Source organism: Periophthalmus magnuspinnatus, chromosome 4, assembly GCF_009829125.3.
Source record: "Periophthalmus magnuspinnatus isolate fPerMag1 chromosome 4, fPerMag1.2.pri, whole genome shotgun sequence".
Classification (NCBI taxonomy): domain Eukaryota; kingdom Metazoa; phylum Chordata; class Actinopteri; order Gobiiformes; family Gobiidae; genus Periophthalmus; species Periophthalmus magnuspinnatus.
The window spans coordinates 9193701-9207469 of NC_047129.1; the positions used below are offsets into that span (position 1 = coordinate 9193701).

The window sequence follows — 13769 nt, forward strand, 5'->3', positions numbered from 1 at the left end:
AATTAAAACCTTTAGTGAAGGAATATTAAAGTTAATAGTTGTCAATTTGCAGACTAAACTTGATGATGTCATATTAATTTGATAATCATAATGAGGACTACAATCTCAGATCCACAGAGATGCATTGGTGCTTCTATTCTCTAGCACAGAGATAAGATCTTCTCACAACTGAGGCTCTCTCTGCCTGCACCTATCCCAGCACAATCAGTCACAATTACACTCCCCACTAATTCCCCGTTTAAACAATTACAGACATTACGTAGAAGTCATTTAGCCCCATTCTCTAAGCCGTGAGACTGGAGATACACAGAGGGCACGGACCAGCCATTTTCTTCTATACATACAATGCGATTAACTGCAAGACAATAGCGATCTGTGAGTTAATAAGCTGTCAAGTGTGTAACAAGAATAAATGCTTCTGTTCCTGTTGAAGCATATGCCATGAGTACTTAAGAATCGCATTGATTTGGATTTTTCTAATAATTTCTCAAACTTAGGGTAAATTAATCTGTCTACAAAAAATCTTCAAAACATGTCAAACTACAAAACATTCTCACCTGGCCTGCTCAGTTTCCTTGAAGGTTCATTATGCAACTTTTCAGGTAAATGGTAGGTTACCTGCTAGCTCTAAATTTAGCTTTAAATGAACTCCGCTATTGCCTGAATGTAAGCCACAGTAAGTCATTAAACCTATCCCATCTAGCAGCAAATACAAGTTTATTGCTCAAAAATAGCCTGGAATAACATGAATTCTTACTGCGAGTGGGCTCTCCTAGCTACAGATCTGACCTGCTACTTGGCCTTGTGTCACCTACTGGTAACCGTGAAGATGAAGTTTAATGCCATACTCTGTCACATTACATGCAAAGCAACACATAACATCTCATGGAGAGAAGCAGATGGCTGATCCTCCACCACTACAGTTACATAGTGCATCTTTAATATTTCTATTCTCACTGTAATATCCATAAAGTCAGCTATGTAGCTTAAATACACAGTAGTGACATGTGGTTCAGTAAGAAATCTCACTGGGTTTGTGTTCAGGAGTCATAAAAGATAAATCAACGTAGAAAAGAAATAGGGTAATAATATAGCAAGAACATATAATAAGGTGTGACAGGAAGTCCATATGGAGCCAATCCCATACTAAAAGGCCTCTCTGTCACGCTATGCTAAAAATAAGGTAATGCACATTCAAAGAAAGTCGTCACCCCCCATATCCGTACCTTGGGGAAGTCATCAATCTCTTTCAGCCTCTTCTCGATCTGCAGGCGTCCCCCATAGCGTGTGACCCCATACACCACAGTCATCACTGTCTGTTTGACCACCTTCCGACTGATGAAGCCCTCCAGGACTTGTGCGATTTTCAAGCCCTTCTCTGCATCCTGCGCACGCAGCTCCTCCACCTGAAAGACAGACAAACTACTGTACAAACACTGTAGTTTTTTTTTCATTTATCTTTATTTATACAGGGAGATCCCAAGAAGAGCACTCAGGCACTCTTTTTCATGAACACCTTGTTAAATACAGAGCAACACAAACAGGGTTGCCTGTCTGCAGATGTGACCTGAACTATATTGTTTTTGCAATGGATTAGTGTCAGATTCATGGGTTTTAGTAGGCCTGTCACATTTTGAAGCACAATATACAGTTGAAACCAGAAATTTACATACACTATGTGAAACACATGAAATCAGACTAAACTTTTCCTGTTTTAGGTCAATTAGTATCACCAAAATAATTTCTATTTGCTATTCATTACTTTCTTCAAAGTCAGAAGTTTACAGACAGTAAGATTACAGTAAACACTTTGGGAAAACCCAGATGATGACACAATGTCATTGGAAGCTTCTGATAGGTTTATTGACAACATTTGAGTTAATTAGAGACACACCTGCAGATGTATTGGAAGGCACATGTGAAACACACTGCTTCTTTGTGTAACATCATCGGAAAGGCAAAATAAATCAGCAAAGACACCACAAAGTGAGTTGTGGACTTGCACAAGTCTGGTTCATCCTTGGGTGCAATTTCCAGATGCCTGAAGGTGCCAGGTTCATCTGTTCAAACAATTATACACAAGTATAAACACCATGGGAATGTCCAGCCATCATACCACTCAGGAAGGAGACAGGTTCTGTGTCCCAGAGATGAATGTGCTTTGGTCCGAAATGCGCATATCAACCCAACAACAAAAGCAAAAGACCTTGTGAAGATGCTGCTGAAGCTGGTTATATTGTGTCATTATCCACAGTGAAACGCGTACTGTACCAACATGAACTGAATGACCACTCTGCAGGAAGAAGCCATTACTCCAAAAGAAACAGAAAAAAGCCAGACTAAAGTTTGCAAATGCACACAGGGACAAAGACCTTAATTTTTGGAGACATGTCCTGTGGTCTCACAAAACTAAAATTGAACTGTTTGGCCATAATGAGCAAGCCTGAGAACACCATCCCAACTGTGAAATATAAGGGTGGCAGAATTATGTTGTGGGTTTGTTTTGCTGCAGGAGGGACTGTTGTTGTTGATGCACTTCACAAAATAGATGCATCATGAGGAAAGAACATCATGTGGAAATACTGAAGCAAAATTTCAACATCAGCCAGGAAGTTAAAGCTTGGGCACAAATGAATCTTCCAAATGGACAATACCCGAAGATTACTGCCAAACTGATTACAAAGTGGGTTAAGGATAACAAGGTCAATGTTTGTTAGTGTGAGTGGCCATCCTATTGAAAAATTATGGGCAGACCTGAAAAGTGTGAGCAAAGCGGCCTACAAACTTGGCTCAGTTTGTAGACCAGTTCTGTCTCGAGGAATTGGCCACAATTCCTGCCAACTATTGTGAGAAACTTGTTGAAGGATATCCAAAACATTTGATCAAGTCATACGGTTTAAAGTCAATGGTACCAAATACTAATGAAATGTACTTAAACATCTGACTTTGAAGAAAGTAATGAAAAATTGTCAAAAAAAATCCTTCTCTCATCTCATTTAGCAAACAGAAATCATTTTGGTGATCCTAATTTAGTCTAATTTCATGTCGGACAGCGAGAAAAAAAACATGTGTATCTTCTTATATAGTGTATGTAAACGGGTTTCAACTGCGTTGTCACAGATAAATATTGCGATAAACAATAATATTGTAACTGCTTTAGTAAGATAATCTCAGTAAATCTATGTTTTTAAATATTCTGTATCATTAAACGGCCTGAGCTGCAACAAATAAATAACAGCATGAAGCAATAATTGGCAATAGAAGTGAGCTATTCTACAGCTCAAATCTTACTTTACTGAACCTCAAATTACTTTTTTCTTATTAAACTCAAAAAAAGAAGATTATTTAGTTTTAATGCAACAGCCCTACATTCACATCACTTGAAAACCATGTATATAAATGTATGTGTATGTGTATAATGCATAATAATAATAATAAATAACTAAATTAAAAACTATATATATAATTTTAATATTTGAAGGTCTTTGCTATGGAAGGCACTTGGCAGACTAAATTTTACTTTAACTATTAGTCCAAAAAAGATCTATTAATTAATCACAGTTTTAGGCCAAACTCTTTGGCAGGTGTTTTACGTTTTGTCCCTAGATAAGAACATTGTATTTTATCACAAACCTGATAGATTATAAAGGCATGTATTGTGCATCTAAATCAGCACATTTAGATTCTTCCTATGCTGTTGAAGTCAGTTTTATCACCTTAATTTCACTTTGTTCTGTACAATAATAAGGTAGTTCGCAGCACGCCCACTGTTTTGATTCCAGTGAGCACCCTTGCCCTTTGAGCTTTTAGATATGAAGGAAGGTCTACCTGCAGGACTCTGGTGCGTGGCATATTAACTAAGCAAATTATATACAAGATGTAGTCTACAGAAAAACTTTAAGTACTTCAATTAAGCGAGTAAGCCTTACTTTTCAATCTGGTGACAAATCACAATGCAAAGTATGCTTTCTTTAAATTAAGAAAAAAAAACTTTAAATGAGACAGAAAACTAAAAATTAGATATAACCAGTAGTGTGGTGCTGACCTGCTGTGCTACTCCACTGTAGACATCCTGGGGCAGGTCGCAGGGCATGAGGTTGACTGATGTGGCACCAATAACGTCTCTGCCCAGAGCAGCATAGTGCTGCAGCCCATTACAGGAGCCATCCTAGAGCAGAGGAGCACGCACAAGGTTAGAAGAGGAATGTGTGGCTATGACAATAAATGGACCACGGAAATATTAGATTCAAACTAAATTAAACAGAAAGCATGATTAAAAATGAACAAAAAGACTATAATTGAACAGCAACTGCTAATTGGAAACAATTGATTAAAGCACTTCATTTCACAAGAATGTTTTGTCAAAGGGCCCAAAACCAGATAATTAGACTATTTATTGCAAACATATTTTAATTAATTTCATATCTGAACATCACTTGAACAGATTTGGCCCCTGCCTGAGGAAAGATAATTATCAGATGTAAACAATGATCCATTATCATCCAATCACTAATTAATTAGTTTTCCAGTCAAAAAAAAAAGGCTTCTGCTATGACCTCTCCAATGATTTTAGAAAAGTCAGTAGATTTGTTTGCAGTTTCAATTAACCAAATCCATCTGTGAATGATGTTAAATCTAGCTTTAACACCAAGTGAACTTTGTGCTACACTCTACTGCTAAATAATGAGGTGAATGGTTACCTGGTGAACAGGAAAATGAGAAATAAATTGTTCAGGATCAGGTGATCTCACTGCGTTGGCGATTTCCATAGAGCATGCCAGAGCCTGCCACGGCTCATCTGCATTCATCCACCAGCTCCTGCCCTGAACACAAACAAGTCCAATTGTATATTTATACACAGAGAACAATACCCCCATGTATTTAGGCTGGTTATTATTGGATCAATGTGTGCTATGTGTGCTCTTATTTCATATAGTTCACTGAAAAATCTGATATAAGACTATTTATTTAAAAAAGTAGTCTGTAGAAAAAGTCTGTACTGGAACGTTATTATACTGGGATATGTATTATTTCTTAAAATTCACAGTAACAATGTCATATATACATCACTGTTTTGTCAGTGTTTTTTGATAATGATCAGAAAAATCTCAATCACTGTTGCTTTATTTACTCTTGATCATCAAGTGAATAAATGTGATGAAGACATAATATACTCACATTCAGTGGGTTGTCAGCAGAATCCAGTATATCTTCCATGATAGAGTTGGCATACTCAAGCCGTTCTTGCAGTGAGCTCCTCTTCTTCAGACCTGTCAAATTGACTAAGTGGATCTTTAACCAGTCCAGCCCCTTAGGACCGAGGGGCTTTCCTTCAGCAAACAAAAGGATGGCCCGTGTCACGTCGCTCCCCAAGTGATTAAAATATGGTGGACAGGGGTATGTCCGACCTCTGAAGTCCATGCTATGAGGGAACCAGAAGACCTCATCTCGCATATAGTTGGCAATAGAAAGTTTATAAAGTGCATCCATGCGCAAACTGTGCATTTCACCGCATTTCTTTTTGGCAACAACCACCTCCCTTTTCATTTGGGCCTTCTCACTGGGTGTGTAGGATGGATCTTGGGGATTGAAATTGGGGATTTTCGGGGCCTCTGACATTGGTGGAGGAATATCCAATTTATCACTGCCTTTATCATTGAAAATTGAGATTATAATACCCAAAAGTGGTTTATTGACTTTCCATGCGCAGTTGCCCAGCTGGTTGAGAGAGTCCATGACTGGCTGAAGGTTCTGGCTCCTCTCCAGCAAAGTCTCATGCTGGGTGGCTCCATCGACAGTTCGCATCAGTTTGGTGGGGGTCAGAAGGTAGGACCCAAATTTGACTGAAGTCCAGGGCACGGGAGGACATAGCATTGGGATGACATAGGAGTCAAAGGTCAACTTGGTCTCCATGGCGTCCTGCTGCATCTGAGTCAGGATAGGGTGAGGTTTGATGAAGCCAACCTGTCAAAAGAGGGTCTTATTTATAGTTGTTATATATATATATATATATATATATATATATATATATATATATATATATATATATATATATATATATATATATATATAGTAGTATTAGTATATATAGTAATAATTTCAAAGCTTTCACTATTATAAACTTTGTCTTATCTCATACAAAAACACTGCGATTTAACAAATTCTCACTGATTTGTAGATAAGAGAAAAACATAAAAAAACGAGAAGACACATTTATACTACGGTCCATAAGAGTTAGCATAATAAGGCCAAGTTTAAACCGCCATCTCCACGCCTCACTAATACTGTACAAGTCACAGGGCACTGTGCATGAGACAATTTGAGAAAAAAAATGAAAGCTATATGACAGGAAAAAATAATTCAGTTCAGCCAAGCTTGCATGAGTCAGACTTTCCTGCTGAGCTGTAAAATCATTAGGATGCTCCCCTGTTGGCCTGACCTCCACCAAGAGAATAAAAAAAATAGATAGAGCGGGGAGAGGTTTAAGCAATATCTCTGTTATTATATAGAATAACCAGAAAATCTGCCTTAGTCCAAAATTGCACCTTTTCAAAAAGCCCAATCCTTTCTCTCCTTTGACTTGTCCCCTCTGACTTGAGTGAGGTCCCATGGCAACAAATCAGTGAGCCAATTAAGAGGACAGTAAAAGAAGGATTAGCTGGGACCCTATTCATCTTACTCCGCTGCCCCCTGCCAATTCACTCAGTGGGAAGTGGTTTTATAATTCACACTCTCCACACAGGAGCTGAGGGTGCTCAACTGTGCGACAGGGTATTGTGGTGACTGACAGTGTCCCATGTTAAGGTCAAATGTGGCAAGCAAAGGCAAGACAGTTATTAAACGGGTCTGGTTAATTTATAACAGAAGGGGTCCAAACTTTTTTCTTTGAGGGCCACATTTTAAAACACATAAGGCATAGGACCATAGACAGCTGGTCAACACGGTGAATCATTCAGATATGTGGTTCTATCTGGGATTCATAAAACCGTTTATAACTGTAGATTTAGAAGAAGTCTGACAGTTCCATCACACTTAATGTCACTTATGTCTGTTAGTGAGGGTATGATTGTAGTAGATGTTTAGACTTCATTAAACTTCATTCATGTGTACATGTTCACCAGAGCACCTGAGGGCCAATAAGATTTGTTCATGACCTCACATTTTTCCAAAAACAGTTGGGACCAACAGAATGAAATTCTTTACAAATATTACAACTTTTCACTAACAAAACTAGTAATAAAAACTTTTCTGGTATTGAAAATCATATTAAATGGAAAAAAATATCATCACAAAGATACCGGCATTCTGTTTTCTATTATAGGATTTTAAGCAAGCAAGTACCGGTACATTCAAGATGTAGACAAGTCAATCTGGTATATTGTCAGAATAACTAAAGTTTTAGATTCAATTACAATTGAGCCTGCAAAACCATCAAAGCAAATATTTGACTTTCAGCATCAGATTTGTAGAGCACTAGTTACCTGTCTGGTGCTCCTGAAAGTGTACATGTGGTAGAGGATGGGAATGAGTTTGCGGTCGAATGCAGGGTTCAAAATGTCGCTGTTTATTTTGAGGTTTTTCACCATCAGATCCACCAGGTACGTGCCCAGCTCCAGTGTCACTATGTAGGGCCAGTTGGTCTCTGTTCCCCTCAAAGTGGGACCCACCATGTTCTCTGCCTCCAGTTCATTCCAGTGCTCTCTGGGAAGGACACTGTATGCCTAAAAACATGGAAAAGGCAGTGGCATTTTTATTGAGTTTTCAAAACTAATTTTCTGAATGTTAAAAAAAACTAAACATGACCATACTGAGCATAGCATGACATGCAATGCTCAGCTTTCCAGATCTTGAAGACCACAAAAATTAGCCTATTGCACAGGTTTTAGCTTGATGAGGAAAACTGGTTGACCTGAAGTATGCCCACACATACACAGGAAGTACATGCAAATTTTAAACAGAAAGGCCTGACTGTCATCATGCCAGCTGTTGCCTAGACTGGTTATGATCTAGACAATTAGTTTGGGGTTTGAGTATTGTATTGAGTATTATTGAGTTTTACTGTAAATGAAGTGAAAACATGTATCCTTATCTAAGGTTAACTTTGGTGCAATGTCTAAATTGAAGCAAGATATGCAAATTCAAAACCTTTCTCACATATAAAATCTCAAATTAATGTTTAAGGTGATCACAGCATAAAAAGCATATTAACAAGCTAACTTTTCACAGCAAAGGGCTGCATGTAAAGTACCTTAGAAACAAACACCTTCACTAACTACAGGTAAGAAACCACTGAATATAATGAGCACTGCCTCATTATATTAAACAAGAGGGTTTTCTCCAGAGTGCAGCACCAGTGTCAAAACAGTAGTGCAGGCCTGAGTCAGCTCCAGTATTACACTAAGAAAACAGACTGCATTAAAAAACACCACAATACGAGTTATGTTTTTGACACTAATACTTTCATACTAATAAGTTGGATTGTGAATATAATGGCATTATATTCAAGAAGCCGATGGTGATATAATAATTTAAAAAAGCTCAAGGGCACAATGCTGTTTACTGTCACATTGCTCAAAACAAGTTTCATGCAAATATAACAAATATACAAATATATCCTATATCCTTAATCAGTTGTCATATGTAATCCAATGTTAATTTTGTCAGTGTACATCATTTTCAATAGAATTACAAGGAAAAAATCCTCTGAACAATACAGCACTCCATTGTATTTACTTATTTAATTTATTGATGGAAAAGACAGTGTTTTACATCCTGTTTTGAGCTTACCTTAGTGTCCTTGGCTAATATGTTTATGTATGAGCTGTAAATGTTGGTCATCTTCTGCACCATGTGATTCTGCTGCTTCTGTCTCACAGAGTACTTGGTGTAGACTCTGCTGCCCAGGTCTCGGGCCAAAATCTTGAGGGACTCCCCACTGGGCGGCATGTTGGCAACACTCTGAAGTGAAACACAAGAAAACAATATATGGTTTCTGTCATCCAGCTTGTCAGTTAAATTGAGGTGAAGATGCCTCAATCACAGCAAAAGAAATTAAAACATACTCTCGTCAAAGACTGCAAATGTTTTGATCTGTAACTGATTTAATGCTTACAAAGTGTTAAAATAAAAAACATAAATAAAAGCATGTTATGGACATTAATGCATACCTAAAGTTGATGAAATTTGCACATCCTGTATCTCTTATTAATTATGTAACATATAGTGCATACTGTGTGTCACAGTAAGTCAGGTGGGTTGCTAACCTGCACCATGATGTCCACGTAGTCGCTGTCATCCAGAAGACACAGGTACGGATAGAGATTGAGCCTGTAGTCTTTGGAGTTGGTGTTTGCAAGGATCATCTTGTTCTCCCTCAAAGCCTGGAGCAGTGTTTTGTGCCAATGTGCCCTCAGCTCTGACAGCAACTTCCTCTGAATGCAACAAAACAACTGGAAATCAATAACTATAACAACACAGTACTTTTGGTAGTGCAAAACAATTGACCAAATATAAACAGTTTTGAAGAAATACTTAATTGACATTTAAGGGAGTCTAATGGGTTTTTCTCAAATATTTCATAAACCGCACAACAGCAAGTCCAACTTCACGGGCTTGACATATTTATATAAACTACATTAGTACAGTGTTTTGAGTACATTTTCATTGTGTAAGTAAAGGGTTTTTCAGTATGCCCGCACCAGTGTGTGGATAGAGGTGACGTTTTCCCTATTGCCCAGCACCCATTACAATGCATTATTATTCTGTTGTGTCTCTCTGTAAATGCTCCATGACCACCAGGGACGCTCCGACTGCTTGCTTCCCACGTAGCCCATCTGCAGACACACCATCCAGGACCAGCTCCAAATGCCACATTTGGGATTGAGGCTCAATATAATGTTTGTTCAGTTTTATCATACACATTAACAATACAGGGTCTAGAGAGCTAATGCTAGTACATACAGTGCTTGTTGGTTAGTCAATATTGTTGTTCAGGAGAGGTCAGTCATACGCTCATACAAAACATTACTTTTTGGTGGTATTGTTATTAAATGGCATCAAGGATCCTCTCACCACAAGGGTTCAGTATTGAGACAAATACCGGTAATTTTACAAATTTTAATAAGAGACCTACTTTTTTTCCAGTTCAGGGCATTGCAAGACCGAGCCATTGCATTAGTGGATGTCTGCACTAATTGCATAAACACAAGATAAACAGCTCACAAGCCATTAAATTTTAAAATATTCAGTGACTGTAACTATTGTATTTGGTAATATACACCGTATGGTCTAGGTTTTTATTAGTATAGGTAACTATATTATTTATTATCAAGGGAAGAAAACAAGTAAGAATTTCATTGCATATGTTTTAACGGTGTATATGGCATCTTTGAATTTCAGAAGAAAAACATTAGTTGGTGAACAGGGTGCTCAATATGATATGTGTACCATTTTCTCCATGTTTTCAGTGACGGGTTTGGACACCTCCACAGAGTCGATGGTGACGGTGCAGACCTCCTCCATGCTGAGCTGCTGGTGAAACCGCTCCTGGAGCTGTTGCTTGGTGAAGTGCAGTTTGGGATAGCGATGTTCCACCCTCTAAAGCAGAGAACAGGACAGTGGAGAGACAGGTTTTATTGCAGTGTGTTTTGTGCTATTGCTAGGGTAAATGTTGAGATCCTATCTGCCAAGGTTCAAGACAGGAAGCAGATAATGACTTATGAAACAGGCTAGTCACCCAAAGCCAAATAGTAAGCCCATCTGAACTGGCTCCAGGGGGAATCGATCTAAAGCAAAGCCACGTCATTTTATCTTTTAGAGTTTCTCACACCCCAGTGATGGAAATCTGACAATACACATGAACAATGCTTTCTTCAGAGGAATGCTTCTTTTCAAATGCGCACATTTTGACAAGGCAGTACCATCAGTTAAAGGGTACCAAGCGTATTTAGAATCAGTACATAACCAAATTACCAACTTCATAATGAGTGGTCTTTTCCAACCTAGTCTAGACATTACCTAGTCTTTGGGTCGACAAAAATAGTACACTGAGTAATGGAATGTATCACTTTAGTAAAACAACTGAAGTGAAGAATCAAAATGGAAGTTTAATCTTATTTAGCAGTGAATGTAAAAAAGAGGCAAGTAGATAGAACAGTAAATGTTATGTAATATTGTTATAGAAATGGTCTTCATAAACCCATGCTGCATAAGCAATAATAAAAATGCAATATACCAGCTTGGCATATGGGTTGATTTTCTGATGTAAACAGAGAAGTGTCAAATGAAAGAATGCCAAAAACAGCTTGATCAAACGGCATTTTATAAACTATTTTAATCAAGTCTATCTTGCAACAACAAACATATTCTAATGAGATGGAGTCTGCTGTCTAGAGATCTGCCAACCTTGTATTCTGTTATCATAGGAACCAGTTATTTGGACAGCCTTCCTCTATGCAAATAAGTTATCCAAAATGTTACAGTTAGCTCACCACATGGGTAGTTAGCCAGCTCTTCAATCACAGGCATGAGTAATGATGCAAGGACGCCTGACATGATTTAAGCTGAACTTTTATCTCAAAATGCAAGCCCGGCTCATCTCATCACACCACCAGCCTAGGCCTACAAAAAGACAACTCCGAACGTGTCAAGTCCAAAGAATATGGAGTATGTGATGAGGTTAAAAATAGCACAATTGCACAAAAAAGCTGTTAATGAATCATGTGAGATTGAATGGGGGAAGGGAGGTGGGAAGAGCAGGAGGAGAGGTGAGAGAAGACACTCGAAAAGGAAAGCACAGGAACCATTAGAAAGCAGGGTTGGCACACTAAAAATAGGGCAGAGCCAGCGCCTGACTGTGGCGGGCTGTGAAGGAGTGACAATCAAATCTTTAGGAGTCACGCTGGAGCTCGCCGACAGCTTTCTCAACCCAGTCATGGCGTAAAAGCCAAAAGCAAACACAAGATACAAGAGTGATTAAAATATCTGGGGACTGTATTTCTTTCCTTTGGGCTCACAGGGTCACCACAGCAATTCAGCTGCATTATGAAGTACACTACACCTCATTTGCATATTGATTAGGTTTAGGTTTACAGAGCAGACTCAGTGCTCTCAGTTTATAGAGGGTTGAAAACAGACTTTAAAATGTAATTATGATTCAGAAAATGAAGAAAGCCTTTTAGCTGGGATGACTTAATTTTAACTGGTAAAAATATGGCTGCAAGATTAATTGCAACATAAACATCCATTTCAGAATCACAATCATTGCAGAAGTTATAATCTCCACATCTTAACTGTTAATGCAACATGGAATATTTAAATTGAATATAATAGTTTTTTCCATTAATATAATTGCCATCAGATTCTTTTATTTTTTCAACACTATTTGTAAATCTAGTGGTTAGAAGGTGTATGCTTCAAATTTCAAACTGCTCAATTGTCAAAACTGAACAAAAGTTAAAAAAAAAAAATATATATATATATATATATATTAGTCTGCCAGTGCTGATATTCTCGTTTACTTTCACCACCTAATATATAGTATAATCGCCCTGTCATGTACAAAATTGACTACAATGTTTGTTCTTTATTATTTTGTCCTTGTTACCTGTGTGTAGAAGTCCTTCACCAGTGAGGGGTACTGCTGCTCACCGTCTGGGTTAACATTTGGCTGGTATTCAGGCTGGACTACATGAATGGCGTTCAGAACCATGTCCCTTTCATCTTGTCTGAACAAGCACTGACTGAACAAGTCATCCACTGAAACTCCATCCTCCTCCATCTGGTTCAGGCACCTGGATAAATAGCACAAAAGAGTTTTTAATTAGATGATATAGTTATGGGTTATGCTATTGAGTATTTAATAGTTTAGAAACAGCTAGAATGTTTGGAGAAGTTGTACCCACAGTTTGGATGACTGGCCAGGTAGGGCCATAATGTATTACATGATAAAATAAATATTCAAAAGCAGTGCTTGGAGGTTGGATTTGCAAATGAAAGACTATTTCAAAAAGTATGATAGTCACGAGTTGGCATGATGGAATAATTAAGATTCTCACATGTGTGTAGCATTCAGAGTAGCCCATTAGAAACACTTTGATTTGCATTACAGATAAGATCCACCGTGCCCAACAGACTCTGGAACTGGAGCACAATCTTTTGACCTCTGACCTGTCTGGAGATGTGGGATTTCACTCTCCTACCATCTGACTAATAAAAAAAAAAAAAAAAAAAAAAAAAAAAAACTATCTCTGAGCTATGGTTTGAAAGAGCAGAACAAGAAATATAAGCTACAAAATAAAGGCCTTTTTATATCATTTAATATATTAAATGTCACGAGAGATACATGGGTTTTGTAAATTTCATCTACAAGGCATTTCCTGCACTGATCAAATTGCACAATGTCAACAGGATATGCCCTATTCAACTACTATCTTGAATATTATATTAACTCAGTACTCAGGTTGCATTTATAAAAAGCTCATGAAAATGACAAATCGTGTTCTTAATACTTGAGAGAATAGACCACTACTTGCATAAAGTCACCCTGCATGCTGTTTGGAGGTAAACAACAACACATCTCATCTCCCAGAGTTTAGTAAAAACCCATTTGTCACCAGAGACCTCCACTTTACCTTGTGCTCCTTTTCTGAATAATTATAAATAACAGTGTGCTAATTATATTGGGGTGGAACCCCTGGCTCAGCAGACTCTTCAGACCTAGTTTAATCAGACACAAGCAGAGTTTTGCAGCAGTATCAAGAAGAATGAGT

General features: G+C 37.9%; 1 protein-coding gene across 1 annotated transcript in view; it reads right to left on the bottom strand.

The window, feature by feature from the left end:
• The window catches only part of polrmt (polymerase (RNA) mitochondrial (DNA directed)), a 43998-nt gene that overhangs the window by 23879 nt on the left and 6350 nt on the right, over positions 1-13769 (bottom strand). The window contains exons 5-13 of the mRNA XM_033965570.2: positions 12605-12791; positions 10447-10596; positions 9264-9431; positions 8788-8958; positions 7482-7721; positions 5179-5964; positions 4701-4823; positions 4046-4168; positions 1227-1406 (exon numbers count right to left, since the gene is read on the bottom strand). Coding sequence (XP_033821461.1) covers positions 1227-1406; positions 4046-4168; positions 4701-4823; positions 5179-5964; positions 7482-7721; positions 8788-8958; positions 9264-9431; positions 10447-10596; positions 12605-12791 — 2128 coding nt within the window. The remainder of the gene's footprint in view (positions 1-1226; positions 1407-4045; positions 4169-4700; positions 4824-5178; positions 5965-7481; positions 7722-8787; positions 8959-9263; positions 9432-10446; positions 10597-12604; positions 12792-13769) is intronic.